The 18,077-nt window shown below is 34.7% G+C and overlaps 3 protein-coding genes and 1 long non-coding RNA gene across 5 annotated transcripts in view; 2 read left to right on the top strand and 2 right to left on the bottom strand.

The window, feature by feature from the left end:
• Positions 1 to 15,525, bottom strand: part of MCTS1 (malignant T-cell-amplified sequence 1 homolog) — a 36,236-nt gene extending 20,711 nt beyond the window's left edge. The window contains exon 1 of the mRNA XM_073089435.1: positions 15,364 to 15,525. Coding sequence (XP_072945536.1) covers positions 15,364 to 15,374 — 11 coding nt within the window. The 5' untranslated portion in view covers positions 15,375 to 15,525. The remainder of the gene's footprint in view (positions 1 to 15,363) is intronic.
• The window catches only part of LOC140754593 (uncharacterized), a 587,467-nt gene that overhangs the window by 544,362 nt on the left and 25,028 nt on the right, over positions 1 to 18,077 (top strand). The gene's annotated exons all lie outside the window — the stretch shown is intronic.
• On the bottom strand, positions 12,162 to 14,250 carry AdipoR (adiponectin receptor). Its single transcript, XM_073089624.1, has one exon. The coding sequence runs from the start codon at positions 13,884 to 13,886 to the stop codon at positions 12,726 to 12,728; it is 1,161 nt and encodes a 386-aa protein (XP_072945725.1). The 5' UTR covers positions 13,887 to 14,250; the 3' UTR covers positions 12,162 to 12,725.
• Positions 16,327 to 17,836, top strand: LOC140754338 (WD repeat-containing protein 18). Its single transcript, XM_073089333.1, has one exon. It carries the CDS (start codon positions 16,473 to 16,475, stop codon positions 17,808 to 17,810), a length of 1,338 nt encoding a protein of 445 aa, XP_072945434.1. The 5' UTR covers positions 16,327 to 16,472; the 3' UTR covers positions 17,811 to 17,836.

Genomic DNA, 18,077 nt, shown 5'->3' with positions numbered 1-18,077 from the left:
TACACTGGTATAAATATGAAAACCGTTATACCGGTTGTTTTGTATTTCACAATGAGTTCAATCACCCCCAAAATTCTGTACGTACTTGACCATATTACCACAGTATAATACTGTGATATTACTTTTTCGGCACGCAACCGCGGAAACCCTTATCAAAGCCTGAATCATCACGATAAACATACATACGAGTACCACATTTCATTATCCAGAATTCAATTAATATAATTGCACTACATGTGACGCAAAAATACCTAGAATTCTAGAATGTGTTCTATATGGTTTATGACTTTATGAGCTACAACTAGTCAGTTGCTAAGGCTGCATACTCATGCAGCCCGCTTGATATTAATTGATGCCGACTGCCGCCGATTAACGTTTGCAATCGACCTAAATAGGACATGACTCGTACCGGAGGTAGATCATAGACTCATTGTCTATGCACTGTATATTACTGAACCTGTAATGCACATTCGCACTGACGAATGCATGTGAGACAAGGAACTCAGACACAAAATCTAAAATGATGTAGTCAAATCTATGACCTTTTTGGGGGCGACAAAATTTCAGAAATAGAAACAACTTTTTTGACCCCATTCCTCAAGAGAGACAGAATCTTTGATAAAGCCTACATTCACATGGTTCAAGCTCCTCCCAAACGTAAAACCTGGATGGGCCACTTTACAAAACCAAAATAAAACAGCCCTACATTGCTGTTTTGATTGAAATGCATGTCGGTCATGCCATTGCAATAGAACCACGAACAGCTCTACAATAACCGATGATTACTACTAGTGATGCGCCGAATAGTGGTTTCACCGAATAACCGAATACCGAATAATATTCGGTTTAACCTTTACCGAACCGAATATTCGGCCGAATCATTCGGTTTACTATTTCTTTATTGTCAGTTTGACAATTATGTGTGTTTATTAACACTTTAAAATGTTGATTTGAGTTTTAAAATATACTGATTTAAGGTTTAAAATAAATGTTCACTATACTAACTATAGATTTAGTAATAAATGTGTTGACTTGAGGTATCAAAATAAATGTTGATTTGAAGTTTAATAGCTTTATTTTATTAGCTTTATTCAACACATTCTTCTTAGGATTTGAGTTTGACTTGTAATATAACATAAATCGTAATTATGAAGTTTTGTGTTTTAGTCCTGTACCATATCGTGTACACAAGAAAATAGAAATACTTGAACCGAATAATTCGGCCGAATACAAATAGTAAACAGATGCCGAATACCAAATACCAAACGAATATTCGGCGCATCTCTAATTACTACTATACACATTCAAAACTATTATATAATTCGTTGTGTGTGGCAGAACACATTAATGTCCGACCATGTCCTATGGTAATGGTTATGGCTAATGGCTAACGGTTCAGAGGTTTAGTAACAAAGAAACACGTTAGATTAAACTTAGTCCACAGCAAAATATTAACCACTTCATTTAGAACACTGTTCTGTTTAGTGTTTGTTAGGTAATCATAGAGCGTTCACCACTTGAAGTCAAGTGGATTGCATGTTTGTTTGCTATTTCTATAAATAAGCATAGAAAAAGAGAAGAGATAAGATTCCTTTTAACTTAAAACAATCATGAGACTTTCTTTAACATTATTTTGTGGTTAAATAATTCTTTGTAAATAAAAAAAAAACGCTTTCTACACTCAAAGCCCCACAGCCACACTAGGATTCCCTATATCGTGGTTGCCATGGACACACACAGAGACAAATACACAAACAGACCCAGAAACAGACACCCAAATTCATCATTTAGATTTCTCTGGCCGGGGATCGAAACCGGGACCCTCTGCGCGTCATAACGCAGTGTAAGCACAGTATAAGTATAGATCCTTATACTGTGGTGTAACTGATATAGCCAGTATCGTTCAATCGGGAAACAACCACAGCCGGATCCATATATTGCGTAAGGCAGTGCTTTCCGTAGAAAGGTGTGAATGCCGGCTGACATACACATGAGGAAATCATCTTAACCCTCCTGAGTGCAACGCATCTGTAATTGGCTTGAGATTGAACCTGTATTATATGGAGTTGGTTATCAATATCCATTAACAGGTGGACTGCAAGCTAGTTTGCATAATAAAAAGGTACTTAACCATATACGTATTCCATTAACACAACAAAATTAATTAAAGAACCAAAACACGTGAGAAAAATAAATACCAATAGTTCGTTTTACGTCAATTTGCATTTACGGCGACGCTATGCATAAAATTAACATTCTAATCAGAGTTTTATTTATCCATCTATACCTACGGATATTCGGAAACGTATCCTGTGTGTGTTTTACTTATTTTGTTTCCGTAATTGACGAAATATTTAAACATTTCCGTGTTATCACAAATGATTTGAAGGCAAACGAGTTACGTGGAGCGTAACAACACCACATCGCAACGCTTTTATGTATGTCGGCCCGTAGTGAAAAAAAATCTAAGTTATGATCGGTCTAAAAGCCGCCTATTTTTTTCTAATTTAAGTATTTAACGAGTATTCAGTCTACTTGAAGGTAGCTACTGCCACCAATGGAAATGTGTAATCAACTCCAGAAAATTCTATATTCTTTTCTGACGTTGAGCACAGATGTGATGCTACCCCTGAGGATTAAGTTAGAACGGCTTAAATAGGTTTCCCTTGTCATACCCTTCAAACTAGAATACAGCCAAACAGAACAGTTATTAGGCCTTCTTATGGTAGTGGTGCCTCTGGAGTGGAACTCTAAGGGCTCTGCCATAATCAAAAATGGTCTCAACGCTCAGAGGCATTACTTGGCAATTCGACGCTGCGACGTCGAGCCTAAAAGATTCTACCACCTTCATTTCACTTCCTATTTCTCTTAAGTATGTAATAAAAAACCAGTCAGTTCACTAGTTGTATCACAAAAAGTTCAGGGTCAATAATACTACGAAAGACTACGGAAATCCTAAAGGAAGTAGTAAATGGTTTCGGAAGTAATCTATTAAATTAGTGTGATTTACGTCTTCTATTTATTTTTTTAATTGTGTCTTGTTGTACCGGTAGTAAATACCGTAAATTTTAATGACCAAGCCAGGACAGACCTCAACTCATTTTGAATAGTTTTGATAACTTTTGACAACTTATATAAATAAGTTGATTTTGATTTATAGTGACATAATAAAATTCGGTGTATCTTATTACTGTAATAGAAATAAATTTAATTTTAAAATATTATCACAAACATTTTTTAATGACGTCATATTTCATATTCTTCCAAGACAATCCGTTATAATACCTATGTCATAGGGGTGCACAAAACAATAACTGGCCATATTAGAACATCTGCCGTATTGAATTCAGAATGACGTCATTAAGCTCATGCATTTTCATCCAGGCCAAACGTGTATGCAAAATTTCAGCTCAGCTCAGCTCGGTTGGGGACGTTGGGGTTAACTGATCACATAAAATTCACTCGCTACTAACCAACAAGGTATATTATGCTTGTAGAAGGTGGAGGTAGAACCATTGTAAACATTAAATAAATTGGTGATAGAAGTCTCGGTGATTCGACTCCGGTGGCACCCCGGTGACACCTATTTCTGCCTAGTAACAGCAGTGTTAAACGCTGCTGTGTTGTGGTTTGAAGAGTGTGGTAAGGGAGACATGCTTTTTCGACACATTCCAGTTTAGTCCTCAGGGGTAGCGGCGCACCTGTGATCAACCTCGGGTAGGAATCTAATCTCATCAGGGGTTGTTTACAGATGTCCATTGGCGGCAGTCAACCCTTACCATCAGGTAGACTGCATGCTCGTCTGCTACTCTCATATTATAGTATATAAAAAAATATAGGAGGAAAATGTGTGACGTGACTCGTAACGGTTCGTCAATCAACTGCAATGTACGCAATCGAGATCGCGAATGGACTTTGAACGCGTTACACATGTGTAAGTATGTGAATACAATTCAGAGCAATCTTCGTAGAAGCAACGGGAACAAGGTAGATTTCCTACAAACCTAGATAACTAGAAAAAAAATCTAATTTGGTGAATGATTGATTATAATCTTTTAAGCGAAAATTTTGTTTTCAGATTGGTTCCTATGTCGGGGACCCTGTGCCCTTAGGGTAAAGAATAGCTCAATTTCCAAACCCTGAGATGATTTTGAAATTCGAAGTGAATCTAACTAACCCCAATATCAAAGGCATCATTGATATCTCCTAAATTTTTATGTTAAAAATCTTTCAATAACACTATCCTACTATCCGAAAAAAAAGCGTTATTTTTCATGAAAATTAAATAACTACCGAGTATCCATCTACGTAATGGTACATGATTCCCAGCTAAAAATGGGATTGAGGTTCTTACGTCACTCAAAATTGCATTTCTATGCCTAAGTTAGAACGCCTCGTCAAGTTGATTGCTTTACCAAACTTGACACTCTTCAAACAAGAACAAAGCAGCGCTTAACAATACTGTTATAAGGCAAATAGAGCAGTGGTTTCTTGTGAGACCATGAACAGATTTACCACCTTTATTCTAATTAGAACCGCAAATAGAAATAAAACGAAGCATAGCAGATGCTTCAATTTGTACGCATAACGATGTATAGTTGCACAGTCGGTAGTGATGTAAATATGTAAACATTACGGTTAACGGTTGAGCGTGGAGAACATTGGACTTTGGACAGATGATAAACCGATAACTGAACCTCATAATAGCGGGCAAAAGGGCAAAAATAATGTCAATAAAAGTGTTTTACGTGACCACGGCGATACGGTCACCAAACCAGTCTTAAACATAGGAGTTCTGGATTCGATCGTCGTAGCAGTCGTTAGCAGACGTTAAAATGATAAATTAAGATTTATTTTCTGTAATTTACTGTTTTACTCAACTGTAGTGTCTCTAACTAAATTATAGTTTGGTATATGAATTTAGAAACCGTTAGAAAACGTGTTCGCTCTGGTAAATAATCAAGCGCTTGAAATCATACATAATATATAATAGATTGTCTCTAGCCAAAAATGGATTAACTCAAAATGACTTACTTTGATAAGAAAAAGCAATACTTTTAATGTTAGGACTATAGTATAATCCCAAGATGCCGACAGTCCTGTATTATGTAAGAGAATTTAGGAACAAGGCCAGACGTTTTGGTGTTTTGACTGCGTTTGGCAATACGCCACGATTAGAATATGGGGCATAAGTGCGATTGCGTTTATTTACTTGAGAAAGAAATGTTATGGGGCAGTCATAAGAATCTGTATCTATTAATCTATTTATACTTTGGGAGTAATTTCTACTAGGATAAACCGCTTATGATTATTATCGAAAGATATTATATCAAAAGATAATTATTTCGATGAGAAAAACTGTTTGGTCTGCGTACAAAAAGGAAACAAATTACTGTGCTATTCTTCCGACTATCTTTGTATCTTTCTGTGGGTCCATCTGACTATTCTTTCTTTAAAGTGTTGTATCTTTTGAATCATAATGTAAAGCTAGTTTAAATATTCACAATAAATACTTGATAATAAATTTTATCAACAAAAAATAATTATGCGAAAAGTAAAAAAAAATGATGATGATACAAGGGAAGTTATATTTTATAATTTGTTTTAGTCGTCGGGCTAACAAAACAACATTTTGATAGCAGTAGTGACATTTTGTGAGTAGCAGACGAGCATGCAGTCCACCTGATGGTAAGTGGCTACTGCCGCCCATGGACATCTGTAATCAACTCCAGATAAAATTAGATATTCCTACCTGAAGTCGGACACAGATGCGCCGCTACCCCTGAGGACTAAGCTGGAACGCCTCGGAAAAGTGTGTCTCCCTTACCCTTCAAAACGGAACACAGCAGCGCCTAACACTGCTGTTATAGGTAGAAATAAATGTGGTGGTGGTGCCGCCGGAGTCGAACCACAAAGGGTTTTACCACCCTCAATTGTTTATTGTGTAGGTATTATTACAGGACCCTCAGGTTGAAATATCAAGTCTCATTTCGCCGTTTTCATAAATACGCTGCTTATTACGGGCAAATATTCCTAATGTGTCAAAGAAATTAAATAAAAATACATAACTATTTTCATTTCCCTATTAAAGTAACAAAAAAGTTTAAAAAGCGTAAATTATTTTTCAGTAACTAAATACTTAAATAATCATATAAAATAACACTTGTACTACCGCCACAATCAACCACTTCAATTTAATTTTCCTATTTTTAATTACAATCACTGATTGAAGCAAAAAGTCAATTTAAGCTTGCAATTTAGGCAGTAGGCACTTTTTGTGTAACGGTAAACGGTACCGGTTCTGAACGGGTGCAGTGGCCATAATGACTGAGGTGGTTACAGTCAAACAGATGTACCAGTTTTTTCAATTTTGCACTTGACGCAACTTGTTTTGGCTGGTTAGTTGGCTGCAACTTGTGGTAGCTTATTCGTTTAAAATTTGGCCTCACTTGGAGTTTTAATTACTGACTCTAACGTCTGATGTTTTCAAACCATTTGCGTATTGGAAATAGATTAACTTACAATTACTGTGATGGAAAACATCGTGAGCAAATCTACATGCCTGAAATTTCAGAGAGTGGTGGATTATATTATTATACAAAATCCAATTAAAGGTCAAGTATTTCATTTTGTGCTCTGAATGTCTCTTAACGAGTAATTTTATTTCGATTTCCAAAAACGAAAGTTGTTCGTTATCTCGAGCGTTACACCGCGCTTAAAAGACCCGCAAACGTTCAGGTAGTTAAACGACAAAGTCTCTTTTACCTTTCTAATTGTAGTAAGAATGGCAAAAAAATAAAATTCGCTACGAATAATGTTGACGGGATTACCGAAAGTTGAATTGGAAGGCAAATTAAACGTACAGAATAAATGTAAATACCCAGACTTGATAATATCCAACAAATGTCAAGAAAGATCGCGAAACATTCTCTATTTTCATTGGAATCGTAATTCTTTTACTTGTCTCACCAAGGTAAGAGATGAAAAGAGACAATATATTTTATATAACGAACTTAAACCTTGTTTACTTTGTGCTTAAAATGGAATGTCGACACTAAATAAGTAGATACTGAAGAGTCAGAAGCAGTAATTAGCAAAGATTTTTATGGTAAGTATAATTGTTTAAAAAACAGCTATTAAACACGACATGGTATGATTGATTAAATTTATTTTTTAAAGATAATTTGTAGTGTAAACTGGCAGCTTTCGTGTTTCTCGCTCTAATATAAGAGAGACCGCACGGGCGAATAAGCATGCCGCCATTTTGAATCTTTATAACAAGAAAAGTATGGTACATAATCATTAGTGTTTTAATCAATTTTATGACGATTTGTGTTTTTTTGAAAAATAATTGCTATTCGGGTTTTAACATTTTGAATTAAAAAAACAGTATCCAAAGTTAAAATATCAGACTCTGTTACCAGTTACAAAACGTTGAAACAATAAGTAGGTACTTAAAAATGCACACAACATTGCTTGTATGTGTTTCTGTATGTTTGAATGTATTTATGTTGGTCACGTAAAGCAACGCTCGCTTGCTCTATCCGTTGTTACAAAACAACGGTACATCAGGGTTGCCTGCGTTTGATACTTGCATAACAATAGGTATATTATATCTGACTGAGACTTTATATGAATGCATAAAGTATTCAATTTGTTTCAGCAACTAGATTGAAACAATTGATCATAAACAACGGTACATTTAGGGTTGTCAACGACTTGAAAAGTAGAAGGATTTTATTCAAATCGGGGAAGTGCCACTGCTAAACTATTTCTAGCGTGATACTCTCTTGCGATTCGGTGGAACGTACGGATGCCGGCTGACTTACATATATGCCAACTTGTCCTCAAGATATCTTAGATTTCAGTTAGAACTCCCGTTTTTTAAAGGATTGGTTAGAGATGCCCATAAGCGGCAGTGACTATCTATTAGTTGAATTGCATGCACATTTGCTACTTCCATCCCATAAAAAAATCGCTGAACACAAATTATATTGTGTCGATGCCAAGTGATCGAGTTATGCAAATATAAAACTGGCCAAGTGCGAGTCGAACGCACACAAAGGGTTCCGTTTGTATGAAAGCATCAAAAGTTGTCGACGAATAGTATTCTATATAAGTAACTTACTTTTAAATTTTAACCTAAAAGTGTATTTTAGTACGACGTCGGAACATGTACCTATAGTGTGTTTTGCTTCGCTAGTACCAGGATTACCGAAAACCTTTGAACTCTGATATCTTAATTAATAATCTTAATTGAAATTCCAGTCTGAGCCTCTTTCCCGGTTCCACTGACATAGTAGATGATATTTCCTTCCCAGACGTATCAAGTGACGAAATTATGAGTTGAAAACTGCGGTTGAAAACAATAAATACGTTTCTATTTTACTATTCATGAATTCTAGATTGATACTGGAATAATAAAGGACCCGAACTAAGCTCAAAAATACATTGCTAATTGATATTTTGAGAACTAAATTTTAAAAACTAAATTTAAGAAAATTAACTAAATTTTAAATCTCTGTTAAAAATTGCATTTTAATTCAATTTAAATTAAAGGTAAAACTTAAATATGACGGGGAACATGGTAAAGAAACTACGCGACCATTTCTACAAATCCATTCTCAATTTTTATGTGACTGGGAGGACATGGCCAAATGACCATCGAATAATCCAAACAAAACATATTAAAACAATTATGACCACGCAAATTGGCGACCGTTGCCAGGTTAGATTAAGTCCTAATTTTCAATATGCTTTTGTTTTTATTCGTTGCTGGCGACGTAACTGTAAGCGTAGTGAACAGATAAGGGCACGGCACCTACCCTACCTTTGGTTAGTGATTGGATTCGTGGTATTGATAATGTAGCGATAGCGCACTTCGCACGAAATGAACTCCATAAATTTTCATTTGAAGACTCGAACTATATTTAATCAATACACTCAATAAAAGACAGAAGTAAATTCATTATAATAACAATGCTTAGATAACACATCTAGTCTCGATAAAAATGCTAACCTAATCAATTAAATTCAGCACGAAAACGAAATCGAACCCCATAGGCCATTACGTAAACCGTTTCACCTTCGGAGGTGGCAAGGTCGTACCCGATCGATATAAACTGCGGTTGACACACTTAAAATTGATTGTAAACAGATTCCGCTAATAAATATTCTGTCGCGAATGATCTCACTTTGACCTTCGTTGGAAAAGACCCGGAAAGGGTTAAAATGTTAAATGAAATGAAGATAACATACTATTTCTTAAGTTCCGTGATAAATTTGCTTGCAATTTCTGCTAGTATCTATCTGATTAATCTTTGCAAATCCAGGGAGGAGTTAAGGGACACAAGCTCGGAGCAATAAAAACTAATGTTCAAAAATAAAGTACCTACCATCCCCAATGTTCAAAAATTGAATGAGAATTTTTAATTTTTCGACTTACAACTTTTTCCGAGTCTGCATTTTATATATCTTTATGTTTAACAATAAGACCTTTTCTAAAACAAAATTTTTGATACGCCACAGAATTATTAGCAAAAAGAGCAATATTTTCTAAGTTGAATTGCAAGATACCAAACCAAAAAACAATAATTATTATTTCTAGGAGATTAAACTCTGAATACGCTTAAGCTGATTGTAATAGGATTTTTATGCATAATAAATTTGCATTTATACTACGCTTTTATTAGCATTGCCTACAGGCACATATAGGTACACCTATATGTATGTAACGGAATCATTGAACTCGATTGTTACCTACTTTGGACAGTCAGTTTAATTAGAGAATATTTAAACGAATATATTATATTTAAATAAGGCAGTAACCGCATTTACTTCTACACTTTTGGTAAATAACCAGTTGGTACATACAAACATACTAAACTTAAGGCTCGTAAAAAATAAAAAGCATATATGGTTTATCTTATTATTTATTGCATAATCATATTTAGTCCCATAAAAAACAAGTAGATTTTTAACAAATATCTTAAGAACAGTGAAATACAATGAAAGACAAATCTCCCGTTTATTGCGAAAGATACTTAATTTTTAACTTACAAAGACAATCCAATAACTTTTATCAATTCAATTTAATAAAAACTTAATATTAAAATAAATATAATTGAAAAGTAAGTTCGACAAAATAAGACGACCATCAAAAAGTATAAAGAAAAGAAATGAAATATTAATACAAACAATTTTTCGAATGTTTTTTTTTATTAATGATTTTAGTGAAAATATTGTCTTTCGTACTCAGTCCTGTGCACAGACAAGCCCGTATCATTCGAAATTGATATGCCACACACTTACATTTTCAAATCAATTTGTTTACAATTATATTCATAACATAAAATCATAATACCTACACATTTTACGTTTATATAATGACCAAAATACTATTTGAAGTGCATTGCTGCATTTTTGATAATTTTTAGACAAAATATTAAGAGCTGATCTATATTTTTAAAAACTACATTCTTCTTCCTACATTTACTTACCAAATTTTGTTTTACCAACATAATTATCCTCTACATACAATATGAACATTATATTGTATGTAGAGCATTAGTTGTACGAGTATAGAGCTCAACCTTTTCATATACATCACATATCCTTCTTTTTTTTTAATTTTCTTCTTTTCATAAAATCTTTATACTTACTTATGAACACTTATAACAATTTAGAATATACTTTCAACTATTTTGTTAAGACTAATGCAGACCACAGTGAAAAATAAACGTTAAATAATAAAATGAATATGAATATAATGTTTCAAAGAGTATAAGAAAGTAAAAAATAAATTAACTGTTATTTTGCATCAACATACACAAAGATGGAATGTACTGTATGAAAAATTGGAACTGCCTAGTTTTATCTATTGAACAAACCATTTATCATTCACCACATCTAAAAAAAATTGTACAAAAATTACATATAGCTGTCGGCAAATAATTACAATAACTCCATAATAGACTTATAGCAATTTTATTAAATTGTATTTAATTGTATCAAAATGCTAACATTATTGTAATTTTATGCTATTTATTTATTTTATATATATATATTGCTTTTAAAGGACCACTGTTTCAACTAGGTGTTGAAATACTTATCGGCATCATAATAATTAATTTTATATAAGTAATTCTGCATGAATAGCAAGAAAAATGATTTATGTTGATATGTTTCCATATACAAGTATATTGTTGGTGATTGAATTAAATAATTGCATGTATTAGGGCTGCCAACTATTTTTATGATGTGGTCCAATGTAAAATGTATTAAAGAAAAGTAGGCATGATACAGTGTTAAGAAATTAATTTGCTCACTTATGTACAAAAAGCATAAGTTTTAGGTATTTTTCTTACTCCTTTAGCACACTATATCAATGAAATTTACTTATACATAATATGTTTCTGAAATGGTAAAGTTCCTTGGGGCTAGTATAAATCATACATTTGAAATTATGTGATCTGGCCATGTATTTTAAAATAAGCGACATCATAATCACACCATGAAAATGATACATTTATATTATGTTGCAAATTAAAAAATAGCCAGAGACAACAATTTCAATCATAGTTATATCCCCGTTTACCCCAACTAACCTTATATATTTCCATCTAAAAGTTGGCAACCCTGATACAATCATATCTATGTTAATAAAATTACAGTGTGATTCTCAAAATAAGCTAGTGCTGCTTACAAATGGTATGCTATGAATAGGAAAATGTGGCTTATTCCTCAGTGATTGTTCCAGTGTATTTTTTATAAGGGGATTACCATAATGACTTCCTTTTTATATAAGCAGATGTTAGATTTAAATAGTAGATGTACCCTAGACTTAATTGCATTGTAAAATAGAATAAAGAAATTAGTAATGGTTCTTTTACTATAGAGAATAAGAAAGTTTGACATGTTTTAGCTGTTAAGACAATATAAATACTGTAGTTTTTTCTTACAAGATGGCCATTTATTGTAAGTCAGGATATTAATTAGAAACTTAGCAGTAAAATAGGGCATATCTATCATTTAAATTGAGAAAGAGTAATAAAAGTTTGTATCATAGATTGAGTGTGGTTAGGTTAGGTTAGGAGGTATTTCTAGTAAAACTTAAGGAAGAGTTAATTATTAAGTACAAATGAAACAATTATTATACTTATTAATGAAACTGTGTAGAATATATCCTACCTACATGTGATACTAAAAATTATTTGTGTGCATTCAGTGCAATAGTAACAAAAATAACAATTTGAGTGAAAATATTACAGAAAAATAAATAATGGATTTTCTTTTCATTAATGATACTATACTACTAAATAAATTTACTACTCTCTTACCTGTAAATTAGTTTCATATATGTTTTTAGGGGTCATTCAAGTGTTAAGCGGAATTTTGAAAATTTTAACTCCCTCTTTTCATTGTCAGTGAAAATTTGCAAAATCATTCAAAATAAGCATACAATAGTTCGCAACATTAACACAAGTTATAAATCAATGTTGCTGACAAAACCATATAAGCAAATAACCAAATTAAAGACAGCCGAACTCACTTGTTTGTGCTTACCTAATACTTGAATAATCCCTTACAGCCTCAACATAAAACCACCAGTACTGGTTATTTTTAAGTAATGTGTTAAAAAAGTAAATATTGAATCTATTGAATGTTAAAAAATTCTACTTAAAAAAATTGTCTATGGTCTACTATCACATTTGGTACGAGGTGGATTAGAATGCGATCGAAGATGGAGGCATGGAGCATTCCCCAACTGTTACTCTGTAGGAGGCCAACTCACTGATCCCGTGGTAGTGGACAAAGGCAGCTACAATCACCAACACGTGGAAGATCTGATGAGATTGGAACCAGATGTCACACTTCCCAGGGAACCAGCGTTCAGGCACTCGCAGTGCATAGAACATAGCGCCTAAGATGTACAGTAGACCCATAAGGACTAACCACCCGAGAGATGCCTTACTGACTTGGCTGAACCAGCCTTCTGTGATCCCATAGTGTATTGCAGGAACTATACCAGAGAGACCGAATCCCATGAACACTCCTGCTCTCAGTGGTCGCAAGCGGGGCTCCGAGAATCTATCCCACAGTGACACTATTATCGATAATACTCCTAACACTACCACCACTGATAGATAAATGATTTTTGGTCTGTAGTGACAATAGAAACTGTAGTATAACCACGGTACAAAGGAGCCCATGATTAGCAATGCTATTCCACAGTAGTCCAGCTTGGAAAACAGCTTGCCTACCATCTCCGAGTGGCAGTACAGTGTGTGGTACGCGAACGAAAAGCCCAGACACACGATGGCGCCGACGAAAAACACTCCAAAAATCATCTTCTCCTGCATTTGAATTTCGATCGACGGCCGCGTCAGGAAGTAGATCGCGACACCGATGAACGCGACACAGCCGAGCAAGTGAGTCCATATGTTGCCCGTTTCTGTGTGGATTCGGAAGATTGAAGCGAAGCAAGCGCTGAAAGACGGCAGGGGAGGTCGGTGACCCTTGTGCAGGTAGTCGTTGTCCTGAAGCCAACGCGGCAGGTGTCTAAAGTGGCACACGTTCCACGACGCCTCCCACACCTTCCGGACGAACTCCTCAGCCTGTTCCGCCGCGTTGTGTGCCAGCGCCCCGAGGTCTATCTCGTCGGAGAGAACGCCAGCTTTTAACACCTCAGCCATTTCCGCGTCGAGTAAATGCTGGTCCTCCGGCGTGGAGGGCAGCGGGCACCCCTCCTCCTCCTCGGCGAGGACCTCGTCGAGCTCGTCCATCTGAGAAGCGAGACTCTCGGCCTCGGGGTCCCATCCTTGCCGTCGTCGAAGCCCGTCCGACGACGCGCTCTGAGATCCCGTGTCAGAGTCCACTTCCCACATCGTGGCTACGTCCGTATGCACGTGGCTACACCAAAATCAAAACCATTCGAGACACGACCTTCGTTAGCCTCGCACTCCGACAACTCACTCGCGACGCGAATAATCCAGTTACGTCACAAAATAGAAACCCGGACGCAACGCAGTCTTTTGTTTTTTGTACGCTATTGTTCGATGTCCGATCGGTATTGACAATTTATTTGTGTTCCATGTAGAGGGTGGCGTGAAAAAATATCAAGTCCAAACCTCGCGACGCTACGTCTGAACAACAATCAATTTAGAACAGCTGCAAAGAACTGTCGACAAAGTGTCGTCCGAAACAGCAAACCACGTTCATTTTACATATATACCTATCTCCCTCTATCCTCTAATGATAATTTTCTACAGCTAGTAGTGCTGCGCATTTAGCTACTTCTGAATCGAGTCGACAATTTTTGAATTATCGATTACTCGGCCTAAGTTATCTAACAAAATTATTGCTTTTTTTAAAATAATTATTTATAAAAACTAAAATGCGAAGTACAGAAAGTATGGGCAATTATCATAGGCAAATTCCCAATTAATGTGATGTGGGTGTATAAATAATGATAAAACCATATTTTGATAAGGGTTAACAGTTGGACACTACAAATATTAAAACTAGAAAATTTTTCATGAGGAAACTGATGTGCCTAAGATTTCTCATGCTGATATTTATAATTCCCAAAAATGTTTGTGTACCCTAACAATCCACACGTGATGTCGTCGAGGTCGCCTAAGGCCTAAACCTTACTCATCGAGGTATATAAGAACCGGACCCCCAAGCATCTTACAATAATGAAATCAAAATAAATTTATTCTTTTTGGTACCTTTTCCTTACGTCAATATTATAAATAATAAAATATAGAGTTAAACATAAAAATAGATAGATCCAATAAATTAAAGAAAAAATTAAAAAATAGCGAATTTTGTCTTCTCGTCTGAATTTTCAACCGATACTTGACAAAAAAAGGTTTCATATTTTTCTCTTATCAAGGAATTATTATAAGTTTTACAACAGATGATATATTATCAACTAACCTAACCTTAATTTTTTTATTACGTAGTGAATAGCAGTATTTTTTTTTCTATTTTAAATACACTAAACTACAAATTTAAAAATAACGATAGTCCTATGTATTTTCAAATATTCTAAATAAATTTCTATATGATTTGGTATACTGAACTGAACACTTTTATTCCTTGGCCACAGCCTTATTTAAATAAAATCATTCGAATAATCGAGTTTTTGTAACGTGGATTAATTGAATAGGCACATCACTATTAGCCTTGAAACGATTAACTTACACCAAACGCAACGCTATGATTGGCTAACCGAATCTTACGTCAATAAATTATTTGACACAGACTTCTATAGAAATAACCTAAAAATCAGCAAACTACATACCGAAACTATATTAAAGAACAATGTTTTAAATTTAATTATAAGATGGTACTCACTTCTTAAACATTTTATTGATTTTCAGCACAGTAAAACACACAAAATACGAGTAATCACTGCAAACGAAATTTTCACTCGGAATCACAACTGTCTAATGGTACTTGTCAAAATAAATCCTGTGCCTAGACTTTAGCCAATGAACATCAAATATTGAAGACACTGATTGGCTGATATATTTTCTTTGATACAACGACAATGTCGTGAATGCTTCGTCCTGTTTCCTATTGAAATTATTTTTGTAAGATGTAACATACATTTTTAGCAAAATAATAAACATTAGTTTATAATATTTATCATTTTATTTGATTAAATACAGTGCTATTGAATTATTAAAATATGATGTAGGCTATTCTACATTAAATACTATAAGTTGGAATTAAATTATTTTCTAATAATAACATAGCAATATAATGTATTTAATTTAAATGTGTCACGCAAACAAATAATATGCATTCCATATTATTAAACTATTTTACGTGGAAAGGCTCAAAAGACATTATTTTAACCCAAGAAACTAATAAAAAAAACGGTCAGGTAAGACATAAAATTCACAATGTTGCCCGTTATATGCATTTTCCTTATTATTAGAAGGGAAATCTTTCGTTTAACAATTTTTAGGTCTGGTAAATTTGGTAAGCTAAAAAATAAGATAGCAAATAGTACATTTATTTTTATATTTAATAAATGTAAATAAATCTACACTAATAATCCCAAACAGAATAAAATACAAAATTATATTGATTAAAAAAAGTATATACAAGCAAGATTTTTTTTATTATTTAAGCACTTAACTTGTGGATGTTATGTAGCAGTAGATGTATTTAGAATTAACTATATAATTTTTTTAAACATTACTCTACATTAATATTTCTACATTAAACTTGAACCATTCAGGAAAATTGAAATTATAGCTAGCAACATTGTAAATTGTGTACAAATGAATGAAAGCTGTCACTTATTTTCTCTCACTGTCAACAATACATAAATTTGATTCGACGATTGGTTAAACACAAGTTTTACCACCACATGGCTAATGCGTAACATTAAATAATATAACTAATATAGAGTAAAATAATAATAATTTGGTATTGAATAGTTAACGAACACGATGGCCAATCTGTTAGAAATCTTGGTAACGTGTGATTCAAATAATGCCTTAGCAACATGCAATGTGTGGGATCCACATACCGGCACCAACTTGATGACATACAAAGGCGGCGGGACGGCTGAAGCCAGGACTGTCTCATTCATCGGTAGCGACTATCTAGCCGCAGTAGAGAGAACGAAGCCAATTCTTCACATATGGCCGTTAAATTCGCATCAAACTGTTCAAGGTATGCGTTTCATTCTGCCAGGCAAAGCAAGCGCTTTCGCGGTCACTCAGGATGGTGCGTACTGCGTCGCGGGTATTGACGAAAAGATATACTTGTGGCAAGTCGCGTCTGGCAATTTATTAACAATAATCACGCGCCACTACCAAAGGGTAAACCTTCTGAAGTTTACGCCTGACGGCCGGTTCTTCGTGTCTGCGGCTGAAGACGGCATGGTGATGGTGTGGTCTCTCGCTACCGTTGCAGCTCATCCCGAAGTGGAACTAGTCACCCAGAGTACAGCGGGTCAACATGACCCTGTTTACATATTCTCCGACCATTCCTTACCAGTGACAGATATGTGTATAAGCAAGACGGGCATGCATGGACGTTTATGCACTGTCTCCAGTGACAGAACATGCAAGATATATGACCTAACATCTGGGGAGATGCTGTTGAATTTAGTTTTTGATGAGCCACTTTCAGCGGTTACTATGGACGTTTTAGAATTAAACATCTTTGTGGGTACCACTGAAGGGAAAATTTATGAATTGAGTGTTACAAATCCACCTCGAAGCCGAGATGTTCTAGTGAACTCTGCAGAAAACAAGCCTGTCTTCACATCTCATACTAAGGCCGTTACTTGTCTATCCGTGTCTATTAACGGAGATATTTTAATGTCTGGAGCGAATGACGAGCGTGTAATCCTATGGCACATAAGAAGTAGGCAGCCAGTTAGAACTATTGCACATAAGGGTGCAATAACCAATGCATTCTTTACTATTAACTTTGAAGCAATTTTCAAGCAAGATTTTTCACCGAGTATTATACTACATAGTTTGGAGAGGACTTTGGAAAAAGACAACGATGAAGTTACTGAAGTTGAAGTACTGGTTAACAAGAAGATAGACTTCTGGCCTCAAGTAACCAAGACCGATTTTGATAGAAGCCTCCAATCAAAGTATATGGAAGTGGAGTTTAAGCAAAGTGAAGCCACACTTAAGGAAGAATTAGACAAGCTGAAGAAAGTCAATGCTAATTTGTATGAGTATTCTATGCAAAACATTTTTAATTCCATACCTGTTGTAAGTAATGTTAGTAATTCTAGTAAGAAAAAGAAGAAAATGAAAAATTGAATCAATAAATTTTGTATGACTATGTACACTTTGTTTTACTCATTAAGAACTAGTTGTTGCCTGTGGCTTCGCCCGCGTTAAAAGAAAATAATATGACATACTAACATACATAAAACTGAAAATTCGTACCTTCATTGGAATGACAGTGGCGCCATCTGGCGAAAATTGGTCGTACCAACTCTTGAAACCTTCGTGGGCTCATGGACAACAACTTTGCTAAAGATCATAGTTTACGATTCAATCCTTACTAATATCGATTAAAATAAT

Source organism: Epargyreus clarus, unplaced genomic scaffold (genome assembly GCF_041222505.1).
Source record: "Epargyreus clarus isolate Ecla_fem2 unplaced genomic scaffold, WU_Ecla_fem_2.2 ptg000029l, whole genome shotgun sequence".
Taxonomy (NCBI): Eukaryota; Metazoa; Arthropoda; class Insecta; order Lepidoptera; family Hesperiidae; genus Epargyreus; species Epargyreus clarus.
Note: the sequence above shows the minus strand (reverse complement) of the source record. Positions and strands in the feature narration are given on the sequence as shown.